The sequence below is a fragment of the Spea bombifrons genome, chromosome 8 (genome assembly GCF_027358695.1).
Source record: "Spea bombifrons isolate aSpeBom1 chromosome 8, aSpeBom1.2.pri, whole genome shotgun sequence".
Classification (NCBI taxonomy): Eukaryota; Metazoa; Chordata; class Amphibia; order Anura; family Pelobatidae; genus Spea; species Spea bombifrons.
Genome location: NC_071094.1, coordinates 45,061,625 through 45,075,174, shown reverse-complemented (window position 1 = coordinate 45,075,174; position 13,550 = coordinate 45,061,625). Strand labels below are relative to the sequence as shown.

At 47.7% G+C, this 13,550-nt stretch overlaps 1 protein-coding gene across 1 annotated transcript; it reads left to right on the top strand.

The window, feature by feature from the left end:
* Window positions 1-2,490: 2,490 nt before the first annotated feature.
* Window positions 2,491-12,899, top strand: LOC128503944 (latent-transforming growth factor beta-binding protein 2-like). Its single transcript, XM_053474139.1, has 4 exons — window positions 2,491-2,750; window positions 10,642-10,712; window positions 10,814-11,189; window positions 12,704-12,899. The coding sequence occupies exons 1-4, from the start codon at window positions 2,494-2,496 to the stop codon at window positions 12,897-12,899; spliced, it is 900 nt and encodes a 299-aa protein (XP_053330114.1). The 5' UTR covers window positions 2,491-2,493.
* The last annotated feature ends 651 nt before the right edge of the window (window positions 12,900-13,550 follow it).

Here is a 13,550-nt window from a genome sequence, read left to right as displayed (position 1 = left end):
GAATGCATTAAATATACAGTCTGATGTTGGGATCATTCTCTGCTTTACGTTTTTTTCTTACCCTGCTGGGCATTCTGCTCGTTGTCTGGAGAATTTCACCGAAAATACGTATATACAGTACAAATAAAAGATAAAAATAACAACAACAACAATAATAATAATAATAACAATAATAATAATAACAATAATAATAATAATAATAACAATAATAATAATAATAATTTTATTGGGGGGGTGTAGAGAATTTCCAAACATTTTGTTCTGATATCTTTTTTTAATGTCAGTAGTCAGTATTGATTAGTCCTCCCCGAAAAATAAGTGGAAAAATAAATAAAATGGATTAAAAAATAATGTAACACATTGATGTAATATATTATTGACAGTGACAGCCGATGCATTCTACTTCACATGAGTACAGCGCTGTGGAATATGGCGGCGCTATATAAACAGTAATGATGGTAATAATATTAATAATAATATTAATAATAATAATAATAATAATACAGTATTTCTCTTTTGCACCCTTAGGGGTCTCTGTATTGTAGATATTAACCCCCTCGTCTGTCAGCTTTAATGCCGGGGGGGGTCTGCCAAAAGTCTCGAGTTTTCTGTGACAGTCCCGTAAGCCTGGCTGTCGGCTGTCTCAGCGAACACCCGTTGTCCGGGTTATCTGTCCCTAGCAGGACACCTGTGTTAAATCCCTCTATAGATTTAAATGTAAGGCTATCCCATCGCACAGCGCTGTGGTATATGATGGCGATATATAATGAAATAAGTTATAAGAAACGAAGGCTTTGTCACCTTTAAAGCGGCGGCGCGCGGAGAACGTTTATTAATCCCTCACGTCGGCCCACGAGGGCCGTAGGTGGAGATCCTGAGCTGCCAAAAATCGGGGAATTAATTCATTAAACCCAGCCGGGATCCAATTAGCCTCCTGCGTGATTAATCTCATTAACTCAATAATCCTGTCCGAGTGAGAGCGCCATATACCGCGGAGCAGCGCATGGCCTCTGCTGGGTGGCAGCGCGTGGAATAAGCGGATGATCGCAGAGTCCTGCTGGCAGCTGGGGCCGGATCTGGCCCTATCATGCAAGCGGATGAAGCGGCTGGGGCCCCCCGCTGGCGTAAGAGGTCCCCTCCGAGGATATGGAAGGGGAACGGCATCAATTATTAGTAATTAATTACTTTTATCATTAAAACATCAGTATCGATCATCAAAAATGACTCTTTAAATATTAACCCTTTGATAGCCTGTCACCTACACCCTATAGGAGCCACTCGCGTCAGCCAAACGGTTCTAATAACGGTCGTTATTGAAACTGGGACTTGTCTGGATGTAGTCACCTGAATTCAAGCAGGGATTGCAGCTCTGATATAGCAGGGAGAAAAGAACCAATTACATCAGAGGAGAACACGAAGGAGCCGGCTCCGGACAGCGTGGCCCCAGAATCTGCCCATTTACCCCGAGACTGGGGTAAAAACCCTGAGAATCTGCCCACTTACCCCCCCCCGAGACCCTCAAAAGGGGGGTGAAAGCCCTGAGAATCTGTCCGAGACTCAGAGGGGCGCCTCGCTTCTTCTCGGTAAGACGTGCTTTAAGGTTTTGGGGTAAATTCCGGCCTTTACCCCCCTCCCGCCCGCTCCCCCCCCTCCCAGCTCGCCCCCTCTCTCAGCCTTTTGTTTGAATGCGGCGCGGCTGAAAGACTCGGGGGGGCTCTCATTCCAGCGACCCCTTTGTGGGCTTCTGCCGGTAAAACCATCGTCTGCCTTCACGTCCGCCTTCTAAATAGCATTGAAATAATTGCCCCCCCCCCGAACCCGGGCATGGCACCGCCTGGCAGGGTACCAAGGGTAAAAGCGGCACCGTTGGCATGGCGATGGTACAAGAATTTCCCAGAGGCCCCCGGCTACTAAACGGTTTTATGAGCCGTCGGGGATGCCACGCAGTCCAGAATACACAAGACCCCCAAAGTGTGGAACGAAGCCGTCCGGGGGGGCTCGTATCCAAAAACCCACCACTAGCCCCCGCTGGGTGTAACATGTGCTTTAACCCTTTCAGTGGGCAAAATTTGTAACGGCCCCGTTCTGGCCCACACGGCGTTAAGCATGAACCACGGCCAGAGGGATGACTTTTTAATGATATCCCCCGTCGTGGGGCATGATCCTGATAAACATCCACTCAGACCCCACTCTATTCAACATAAATACCCCTGCTGCCCCCACTCCCCACCTCAAGCACCTGTAATTCTGCTCCCCCACCCGGCAGACAGGGGTGGAAGGGAAGAGAGCTGAGAGGGGGGCTGTCCCGCTATTGGTGGGCGAGTGAAGGGCTGAGTGGACGGGGCAGAGGAAGGCAGACACTCGCAGACCAGATACAATCTCTCACTTCTCTCTCATCCCAGTGCTGGAGGCCACTCACCCTCACATCTGCCCCACTGGACTCGGTTTTTGACCCCACTCGCACTCCCTTGAGTTTCACAGCCTCTCCCGGTGATGTTGGTCCCCGTCAGTCTGCTGCTGTGTGTCGTTGGGGCTGTGAATATGGGGGGGTCTCAGCCCGTGGCCCCCGGCGAAGCTGGCAAACTGGGGGCAAAAAATCCGGTCACAGCCCCCGGTGTACAGCAGAGAACCAGAAACTGGCAAACTGGCAGCCCTGGTATCAGACAGGCCCCCGCGGACAGCCCCCGAGCCCCGGAACGGAAGATCCAACCCAAAAAATTGGAGAAGGGAAGGAAAGTACATAAAATGAGGTAAGTTAAGGTGAATTAGGGGTGAGGGTCCCGGTGTCTGTGTATTAGGAGGGGTGAGGCTCCCGGTGTCTGTGTATTAGGAGGGGTGAGGCTCCCGGTGTCTGTGTATTAGGAGGGGTGAGGGTCCCGGTGTCTGTGTATTAGGAGGGGTGAGGGTCCCGGTGTCTGTGTATTAGGAGGGGTGAGGGTCCCGGTGTCTGTGTATTAGGAGGGGTGAGGCTCCCGGTGTCTGTGTATTAGGAGGGGTGAGGCTCCCGGTGTCTGTGTATTAGGAGGGGTGAGGGTCCCGGTGTCTGTGTATTAGGAGGGGGTGAGGGTCCCGGTGTCTGTGTATTAGGAGGGTGAGGGTCCCGGTGTCTGTGTATTAGGAGGGGTGAGGGTCCCGGTGTCTGTGTATTAGGAGGGGTGAGGGTCCCGGTGTCTGTGTATTAGGAGGGGTGAGGGTCCCGGTGTCTGTGTATTAGGAAGGGTGAGGGTCCCGGTGTCTGTGTATTAGGAGGGGTGAGGGTCCCGGTGTCTGTGTATTAGGAGGGGTGAGGGTCCCGGTGTCTGTGTATTAGGAGGGGTGAGGCTCCCGGTGTCTGTGTATTAGGAGGGGTGAGGCTCCCGGTGTCTGTGTATTAGGAGGGGTGAGGGTCCCGGTGTCTGTGTATTAGGAGGGGTGAGGGTCCCGGTGTCTGTGTATTAGGAGGGGTGAGGGTCCCGGTGTCTGTGTATTAGGAAGGGTGAGGGTCCCGGTGTCTGTGTATTAGGAGGGGTGAGGGTCCCGGTGTCTGTGTATTAGGAGGGGTGAGGGTCCCGGTGTCTGTGTATTAGGAGGGGTGAGGCTCCCGGTGTCTGTGTATTAGGAGGGGTGAGGCTCCCGGTGTCTGTGTATTAGGAGGGGTGAGGGTCCCGGTGTCTGTGTATTAGGAGGGGTGAGGGTCCCGGGGTCTGTGTATTAGGAGGGGTGAGGGTCCCGGTGTCTGTGTATTAGGAGGGGTGAGGGTCCCGGTGTCTGTGTATTAGGAAGGGTGAGGGTCCCGGTGTCTGTGTATTAGGAGGGGTGAGGGTCCCGGTGTCTGTGTATTAGGAAGGGTGAGGGTCCCGGTGTCTGTGTATTGGGAGGGGTGAGGGTCCCGGTGTCTGTGTATTAGGAGGGGTGAGGGTCCCGGTGTCTGTGTATTAGGAGGGGTGAGAGGCACTCTGTATACAGCTCCGGAGTGTCTGTTTATAGAGGCAGCGTCGCTCTAACGCTCCATCGCGGTAACAGTTTATATGAACGCTCAGGACGAGGAATCTATTTTGGGCACCGATTTAGAAACTGGAAACCCAGATGTCTCGGCTGAGGTGGAAAGGAGCATAAAGTGACTGATTGGGCTGCTTTAATGTAAGGGAGTTTTACTTTACTGAGAAGGTAGTAGATAAGTGGAGCAGCCTCCCAGCAGAGGTGGTAGAGGGTAATACAGTGAGGGGATTAAACATGCATGGGATAGACATACGGCTCCTGAATCTAAGACGACACCAACGACTGATTAAGGTTTGAGTCGTTACAGCAGGAGAAACGGCAACTAGACGGGGGCCGGATGGGGCCGATCTGCCGGCAGGTTCTGTTACCCCACAAAACTGCCCTGACACACGGTGGACGAGTGTCGTGCTAACACCATACATCTCACACGTATTCTAACACCGTATACTCACACACATGCTAATGCTATATGCTAACTCTTGGACACTCTAACACCATACACACTCACATACACGCACTCACATACACACACTCACATACACGCACTCACATACACGCACTCACATACACGCACTCACATACACACACTCACATACACGCACTCACATACACGCACTCACATACACACACTCACATACACGCACTCACATACACGCACTCTCATACACGCACTCACATACACACACTCACATACACGCACTCACATACACGCACTCACATACACGCACTCACATACACGCACTCACATACACGCACTCACATACACACACTCACATACACACATACACACACTCACTCTATCATTATACACATCCACACACTAACATGCTACAGTAACATGAACGCACATGCTAACACTACACACTAAAACATGCACGCTACAATGTACTATAAAGCCATCCAGTTACACCAACTCACTCTAACACACACTCACTGTAACACTCACTCTAACACACACTCAGACACACACCAACTCACTCTAACACCTATTAACTCTAACACTCACTGTAACACACACTCACTGTAACACACACTCACTGTAACACACACTCACTGTAACACTCACTCTAACACACACCAACTCACTCTAACAGCTATTAACTCTAACACTCACTGTAACACACACTCACTGTAACACACACTCACTGTAACACTCACTGTAACACTCACTGTAACACACACTCACTGTAACACTCACTCTAACACACACCAACTCACTCTAACAGCTATTAACTCTAACACTCACTGTAGCACACACTCACTGTAGCACTCACTCTCGCACCACACACTTCATGTTCAGTAGGTGGGCCCTGCTGGGTTTAAAGCTGCTGTTCCACTTATACACCGCACTCTCCACACTGTTAATAAAATAAACTCCCTGTCACAGCCGTCATCTTATTCTTCACGTTATAAACAGCGCGGCTATTTGAGGCGCTGCCGGCGTCCGTCACATGACGATTACCTGCGCTCGGCAAAAATGATCACAAAAATTACGCAAATAAAGAAGTATTTCAGGGAAAGGACTGAAAATGATGTTTCTGATGTCAGATTCCGCAGAGGAGGAGGAACAGCAGCTTAAAAAACTCCAGCATTTAATTCTGATTCCATCACAGAGCCGATACAAGATGCTCTGCCAACATCATCTACCTGTCCCTAGGGTCAGGTAAAAGGGGGGAGACCCCAAATGTCTGCCCCCCAACCCCACCGGGTGACCCCTGCGATGTCTTATGTAGAAACCCTCCAGCACTCAAACAGTTAAACGCGAGGAGCAGTAACATGCGCACGGAAGCTGCCAGAAGGAACTGAGGGGTCTTCAGAGCGATTTGTTAAGTTGACTCGCGGTTTAATTAACACGGCTTAATACCCCGGCCCCTGGGCGGCCCCCAGCCAGTGATACCCTGCCGTCACACGGGGCAGTAATCCTCGGGGAGCCCAAGTGATGTCTGGGCAAGAAATGAAACATCACGGGAGATTGTCTTAATAATCATCATATATAACGCAGCTGATAGGAGGGGTTATATGGAGTAATGGGAGGGGTTATAGGGAGGGGAATATGGAGTAATGGGAGGGGTTACAGGAGGGGTATATGGAGGGGAATATGTAATAATGGGAGGGGTTATAGAGTGGTATATGGAGTAATGGGAGGGGTTATAGAGAGGGGTATATGGAGTAATAGGAGGGGTGATAGGGAGGGGTATATGGAGTAATAGGAGGGGTTATAGAGAGGGGTATATGGAGTAATAGGGGGGGTACAGAGAGGGGTATATGGAGTAATGGGGGGGTGCAGTGAGGGGTATATGGAGTAATAGGGGGTATAGAGAGGGGTATATGGAGTAATAGGAGGGGTGATAGGGAGGGGTATATGGAGTAATAGGAGGGGTTATAGAGAGGGGTGTATGGAGTAATAGGAGGGGTTATAGAGAGGGGTGTATGGAGTAATAGGAGGGGTTATAGAGAGGGGTGTATGGAGTAATAGGAGGGGTTATAGAGAGGGGTGTATGGAGTAATAGGAGGGGTTATATAGAGTTTTGGGGTCTTTGCAGTCATTGAAGTATTTCTAAGGATAAGTTTTTCCTAAATATTCCGTTATATCCCGGATTTTCTCTGATGATGTAATAAATCCCGCGGGATCCTCGCTGTTTTACGATTGCCGGTAAGGGAAGGATAATCGCGTTACCAGACAGCGTGCAGAAAAGCTGCAGCTTCCCGCTGGGGTTATTTTATATGAAGCCGCCTGGTTGGACTCTGGTAGATCTGAGAACCTTTCGTGGATTCCCACAGATTTTGGGGCCACAAACCCCACAATCAACAAAAGCAACACAAATTGTTACAATCATGAAAAGAAAGGATTTTTTATACCGTTTTTTTATACCGTTTTTTCACGTTGTGGACGATTGTGAAGGTTTTGTGAGATCCTCTCGTTTCACGACGATGCTGTTACTTTGTGTCAATCCGCAGGACCCCCGGACAGAGGCGGCAGGGGAAATATTCAGGGCCGCCTTTATTTACAAAAAAACCCCAAAAATTCATAATCTGAGATTAAAATGTAAAGCTGCTATTTCCACCTAAATAGATATTTTTAATACGTAACATTTTTAGCACAGAGTTGCTCCGGTTTTCCCCAAACGTTGGCGGAGGAGACGACCCAATAATCCCAAAAACTTCTCGGCTCTGGTGCAAAAAACCTGTTTTATTGCCTTTTTATTGGGAAAATCTTGGATTTCCGCGTTAATAGAATTTGATCGTTGCTTCCCGCGCTAAACCCTCTCTGAACTCATTACGGCTTTCGGCAGGAGGTGCGATCCACGCCCCCCCCCTTATTCTCCGTATGCTTTTCTCATCTGCGGCCCCCGGGGAGGGTATAAGCGGAAGCACCTGAGCCGCGTGGGGTGGAGGGGGGCAGATCGCGCACAATGGGGGTTTTTTTTTTGCTCATTAGTGAGTTCTGGCAGCGGAGGGACGAGCCGGCACTCGCCAAACCCCGGAGTTACCGTCCGCCTTATCGATTTACCACGCGGCTCTCAACGAGGCGTCTTCCATTCCAACCTCCAATCATATCACTGCCAGACGACACGGGACGGTCTCTTTAACCCATTAAACACCTCGCTGTCATTAGGTCACCTTACACGGGACTGTCTCTTTAACCCATTAAACACGTCGCTGTCATTAGGTCACTTTACACGGGACTGTCTCTTTAACCCATTAAACACGTCGCTGTCATTAGGTCACTTTACACGGGACTGTCTCTTTAACCCATTAAACACCTCGCTGTCATTAGGTCACTTTACACAGGACGGTCTCTTTAACCCATTAAACACGTCGCTGTCATTAGGTCACTTTACACGGGACTGTCTCTTTAACCCATTAAACACGTCGCTGTCATTAGGTCACTTTACACGGGACTGTCTCTTTAACCCATTAAACACGTAGCTGTCATTAGGTCACTTTACACAGGACGGTCTCTTTAACCCATTAAACACGTCGCTGTCATTAGGTCACTTTACACGGGACTGTCTCTTTAACCCATTAAACACGTCGCTGTCATTAGGTCTCTTTACACGGGACTGTCTCTTTAACCCATTAAACACGTCGCTGCCATTAGGTCACTTTACGCAGAAGTGTCTCATTAACCCATTAAACACGTCGCTGTCATTAGGTCACTTTACACGGGACTGTCTCTTTAACCCATTAAACACGTCACATGTGGGACAGAGGCAGTCGGTTAATGCAGTTACATCGCTCTCTCTATATATTTTCAGAGAGATTACGTGGGAAGTCACATTAATTTCCTCTCCATCCAGGACGCTGCCGGACAGATGTCGGGAGGCAGATGATTCAAGGGAATGACTTTCAGGGACAGTAATGGACGATATTTATGCTTCTGTGATGTAGATAAATATTTATGGTTTGTTATATCTTTAAAAGAAAAAACTCAGAACCCGTCAGCAGATCGGCCCCATTCGGCCCCCGTTGTTTCCTGCTGTAACGACTCAAACCTTAATCAGTCGTTGGTCTCGTCTTAGATTCAGGAGCCGTATGTCTATCCCATGCATGTTTAATCCCCTCACTGTATTACCCTCTACCACTTCTGCTGGGAGGCTGCTCCAGTTATCTACCATCCTCTCAGTAAAGGAGAACTTCATTGTTTTCCCCTATGCTTTGGTAAAGGATTCAAACTTTATTCAAGACAGTCCGGTTAATTTTGGACACTTAGGGGATACGAATTCAAGTTTGTTTTTTTTGCCAAGTATTGGCATCACCGGCAGTTAAATATTTATCAGTTTCTGTAAATGTTAATATAATGTGAAGATTTGGCTAAAAGACAGGAAATCTGAAAAAAATGCATGAATCCTCCAGCATCGGAAAGGTTAAAGGGACAGGTGTTGCATGGCTGGGTGCTTTTTCGGTATTTGGGGGAGAATAAATGTCAGAGCAGTGGAGAGGGGGGATTGGAGGAGAGGGAACGGTCTGGCAGGGGGTGGAAGTCCATTATGGAGGAGCTTTCATGGCGGCTTCCCGCGAGCTGCGGGGGGGGGGTGAAGTGATTGTGCAGATGGATTATAATCTTTTAATGGGAAGTATTTCGGCTGGCGGACCCCGAGTGGGGGGGGGAGAGAAGGGGGCCACTCCACAACAAAATGGAGGCACTGAAAATAACAGCGGAAAGCCCAGGGGACAGAACCCGTTTTGTGTTATAGTCTGGAGTCTGGACGCCCGTTCTCGGGTCAGGAGCGTCTCCTAACCTCTGCTCGAGGAGCCGAGTGCTGAGAGAAAGCGTGAATGGCTGCGGAGGGGACGTGCGCGGCACCCTGCGGGGCAGGAGAGCGCGTTCTCCCCGTATCTCCGCGGCTCGCTTATTGTCTGAAACAAAGAGTCTATTTTTAACCTCGAGTCTTAGCGAAAATCGCACCTTTTTATAAACTTTTCTTCTCTAGGAGATAAAACCTTTTCTGTGCTTCTGCTTCCTGCGCGGGGGAGGGCTGGAGGCCTAGTCGTGGTTATTCCTGAGAAATATAAAAGATTCATAAAATTGCAAATTTCCATCAAGCTGAGAGGGATTTATCTGCTATACAACAACTGCAAATTATTCCAGCTTTAAGTACTCATTTTGAACCGATTTTAATAGACGTTGGAAGCGATACACTGAGGCGAGAGACCTATATATATATATACCGTATATATATATATATATATATATATATATATATACGTACCGATGCTACCCCCTCTGTAATGAATGTATTGCAAAGGTTAGAAATGGTTTTCACCAGTACATTTTGTTGTGACCCTCTTGCTGTGATCCCTCTGTGTAAGGAATGGGTTGTCCCAGTTCTCCTTGTTGTAATCCACTTTCTATGGAATGGTTTTCCCCAATTAACTTTATTGTCATACGGTTACCCCTATGTAAGGAATGGTTTGGCCCAGCACATTGTTGTGATCCCCTGGGCAAGGAATTGTTTGGCCAAGTATATCTTGTTGTGATACACCTGGACTCAATGCCCTGTGTATGGAATGGTTTGCCCCAATATACCTTGATCTAGACGATCATGTGACCTGACTCAAAGATAATGTTTTGCCCCAGGACACTCTGATATCACACCCTCTGTCTCTGTAGGGTGAAATAATCTCTGTGTAAGAAATGGTTTGTCCCAGGAGAGCCCGATATGACCCCTCGCCTGGAGAATAGTTTGTCCCCTTTATTAAATTCTGCCCCTGTCCGCACCGCATGTGGGCCTCATATGGAGGGACTTGGAGGATTTCCAGCCGTCGCTGTCCCGACGTGACCTCCACCACCAGCCACTCATCTCTGTGCAGGGTTACCGCCTCTTCCAGAGCCATTCAGGTCAGGGGTGTGGTCCAGGGCGTGGTCGTGGGTGGGGCTTACAAGTGACAGATAAAAGGTGTGGCTGAGTGGAGGGATGGGGAGTAGAGATGCAATGAAGATAAGTGATGGAGAGAGAAAAAGAGATGAGAGAGAGAAATAATAAAAAAAAAGAATAAGGAAAAGAGAGGGGGAAATAGTGCTTACCCACCTTATGTGTATAACATGGGGGCCGCCATCTTTACTGCCTCCGAGTTAAGTGGCTCCTCCCCTTTGGCGGAATATTCTTTCAGCGATTGGTATTTTCATCATCGTCATCGTTTTCTGTTCTCTCTCTCCAGCCCCAACCTCTGCGGGGAGCAGTGCTGCGCAGGGTGGACGGTTGCCCCGAAGACCGGGGCGTGCACCAGAGGTGAGGGTTTAAATGCCCCTTCATTGCCACTGCTCCTGTTCTAGCCCCATGGTGGCGCATGATGATGATGTACTCTTGTTTTTTTTTTTTTATCTTGACAGCCGTGTGCTCCCCTCGTTGTAAAAATGGCGGCGTGTGCAGAAGACCGCAGACTTGTTTGTGTAAAGGGGGCTTTGAGGGGCCTCGGTGTGAAACACGAAATGCCTCGGCCCCTGCGCATGCGCGGACGCAGGAGAGGGCGCTTAATGCAACGTCTCCACCTCCTGGACCCTGCGCTGGATGTGAAGCTGACCACCAGAAGTCTAACGCTCTCCATTCTATGGAGTCTCCAGCTGTCTCGGTCATCATGCCCGCTGTGAGCCCCAAGGAGCCCATGACCAATACCAGGGCTCCTCCCGCTAAACTGCGGCAAAGGAACCCCAAAACGCAGATCCACTCGCCCAACAGCACAACCTCACTCAGCTGGCACTCACTGACGTAAGTTCCATCTTAAATACCTGCCCCTCCCACTGGAGGGCGACATAGACAGAAGGGAGCGATGGAACGCGGAGTCTGCCCCTCCCACTGGAGGGCGACACAGACAGAAGGGAGCGATGGGTTGCGGCCTGAGGGCGTGCTTTAGCGTGTTCGCAGCACCCAGGCTCCTTGGTAACTGAGGTGCCCAACGGGTCACATATAACGCGTTACATGACCCGGCAGTAGTAGCGCGCATGGAGATTGTGGGCTGCGTGAGGTGAGAGGGAGAGAGAACTGTATGAAGTGCACTGAGGATGGGAGAGGGAGAGCGTGAGTGTGTGTATGGTGTTAGAGTGAGTGTGTATTACTGTATAGTGTTAGAGTGTGAGTGTATGGTGTTAGAGTGAGTGTGTATGGTGTTAGAGTGAGTGTATTACTGTATCGTGTTAGAGTGTGAGTGTATGATGTTAGAGTGAGTGTATTACTGTATCGTGTTAGAGTGTGAGTGTATGGTGTTAGAGTGAGTGTGTATGGTGTTAGAGTGAGTGTGTATTACTGTATAGTGTGAGTGTATGGTGTTAGAGTGAGTGTGTATGGTGTTAGAGTGAGTGTGTATTACTGTATAGTGTTAGAGTGTGAGTGTATGGTGTTTGCAGGGATGTGTGGCTGGATGTTAGAGTATGGTGTTAGGGTGAGTGAGTGTGTGTTATTTGTGTAACTGAGGGGGGTATTTAGAAGAAGAATAATGGGGTTTATTTCCCCCGTTTAATTTATAAAGCCGTTTATCGGGGCTTTTAGGGCTGTAGAACCCTGCGATACCCTTTGGGGCCAAAAGAAGGACTGTATAAATAATAATAATAATAAATAATAATAATTATTATTATTACATCACTCTTCATAGTTCATTATTTATAATCAAGCACCAGCTGTGACTGAATAGAATAAAAACTACAATCGGATTCTCCTGAAACGACTGAAACGCATCATCCCATCAATAACGTCTTTGCAAAACAGCCCATATTTAAACTGTACAGCGCTGCGGAATATGATGGCGCTATATAACACGATAAATAATAATAATAATAATATATTTGGTCAAAGTTTTTGGGGATTTGGGAAAGAACAATAACTGTTATTGCCCAGTAGGGGGCGATGGTGTCTGAGATTTGGGATAAAGAAGGAAATCCACTTTTTCCGGATTACAGGAGGAGATGGTGAAATAATAATATTAATAACAATAATAATATAACTAATAGTATAAATAATAAATAATTATTAATATTATGATAAAAATAATCTATGATAATATAATACATTATTTTTATTATTAATATAATTATTCTTTTAATTATAATTATAATAATATAATCTATCCAATACATTATTTTTATTATAATTATTATTATTATTATTAATACTATTATTATTTATTGTTTTATATAGCGCCATCATATTCCGCAGCGCTGCACTTCTGTGAAGTATAACGCATTATTAATTTTAATTAATTTAATATAATTTTTAATGTTTTCATGCAGTTTGAAGGAACTTCAGTCCATCCTGCAGAGGAAGGGACTGGCGTCCAAAGGCAAGATGGCGTCCATACTGACCAGACATCTGGAGGCGCAAATGAAGCAGATGGCCAGAGAGGGTCAGAAGATAAACCTGATTGGAAATACCCCAAATACCCCCAATAAAGCATCTGCCATTCATTCCAACCAATCGGGTGAGTAAATTCTTGCATAATACACAGTGCTGGACCAGGGATGATGAGACAGCCCGGCACTTTAAGGCCAGCAGCCGCGTGATGACATAAATGAAGCCAACCGCTGGATCCATGTGACCAACATATCACATGACTGACAGCAACGGCGGCTCCAGCTCCAAGAATAAAGGGGTAAAATGAGATAAAAACAGACATTACTGTATACAGCGCGGGGGTTATATTACTGTATACAGTGCTGGGGGGTTATATTACTGTATACAGCGCTGGGGGTTATATTACTGTATACAGCGCTGGGGGTTATATTACTGTATACAGCGCTGGGGGTTATATTACTGTATACAGCGCTGGGGGGGTGTTATATCACTGTATGCAGCGCTGGGGGTTATATTACTGTATACAGCGCTGGGGGTTATATTACTGTATACAGCGCTGGGGGGTTATATCACTGTATGCAGCGCTGGGGGTTATATTACTGTATACAGCGCTGGGGGTTATATTACTGTATAAAGCACTGGGGGTTATATTACTGTATACAGCGCTGGGGGTTATATCACTGTATGCAGCGCTGGGGGTTATATTACTGTATACAGCGCTGGGGGTTATATTACTGTATACAGCGCTGGGGGGTTATATCACTGTATGCAGCGCTGGGGGTTATA

Coding starts and splice junctions, on each gene's coding strand:
- LOC128503944 (XM_053474139.1), top strand. CDS start 2,494: ATGTTGGTCCCCGTCAGTCTGCTGCTGTGTGTCGTTGGGGCTGTGAAT. Junction 2,751..10,641: donor AGGAAAGTACATAAAATGAG/GTAAGTTAAGGT, acceptor CTCTCTCTCCAG/CCCCAACCTCTGCGGGGAGC. Junction 10,713..10,813: donor GACCGGGGCGTGCACCAGAG/GTGAGGGTTTAA, acceptor TTATCTTGACAG/CCGTGTGCTCCCCTCGTTGT.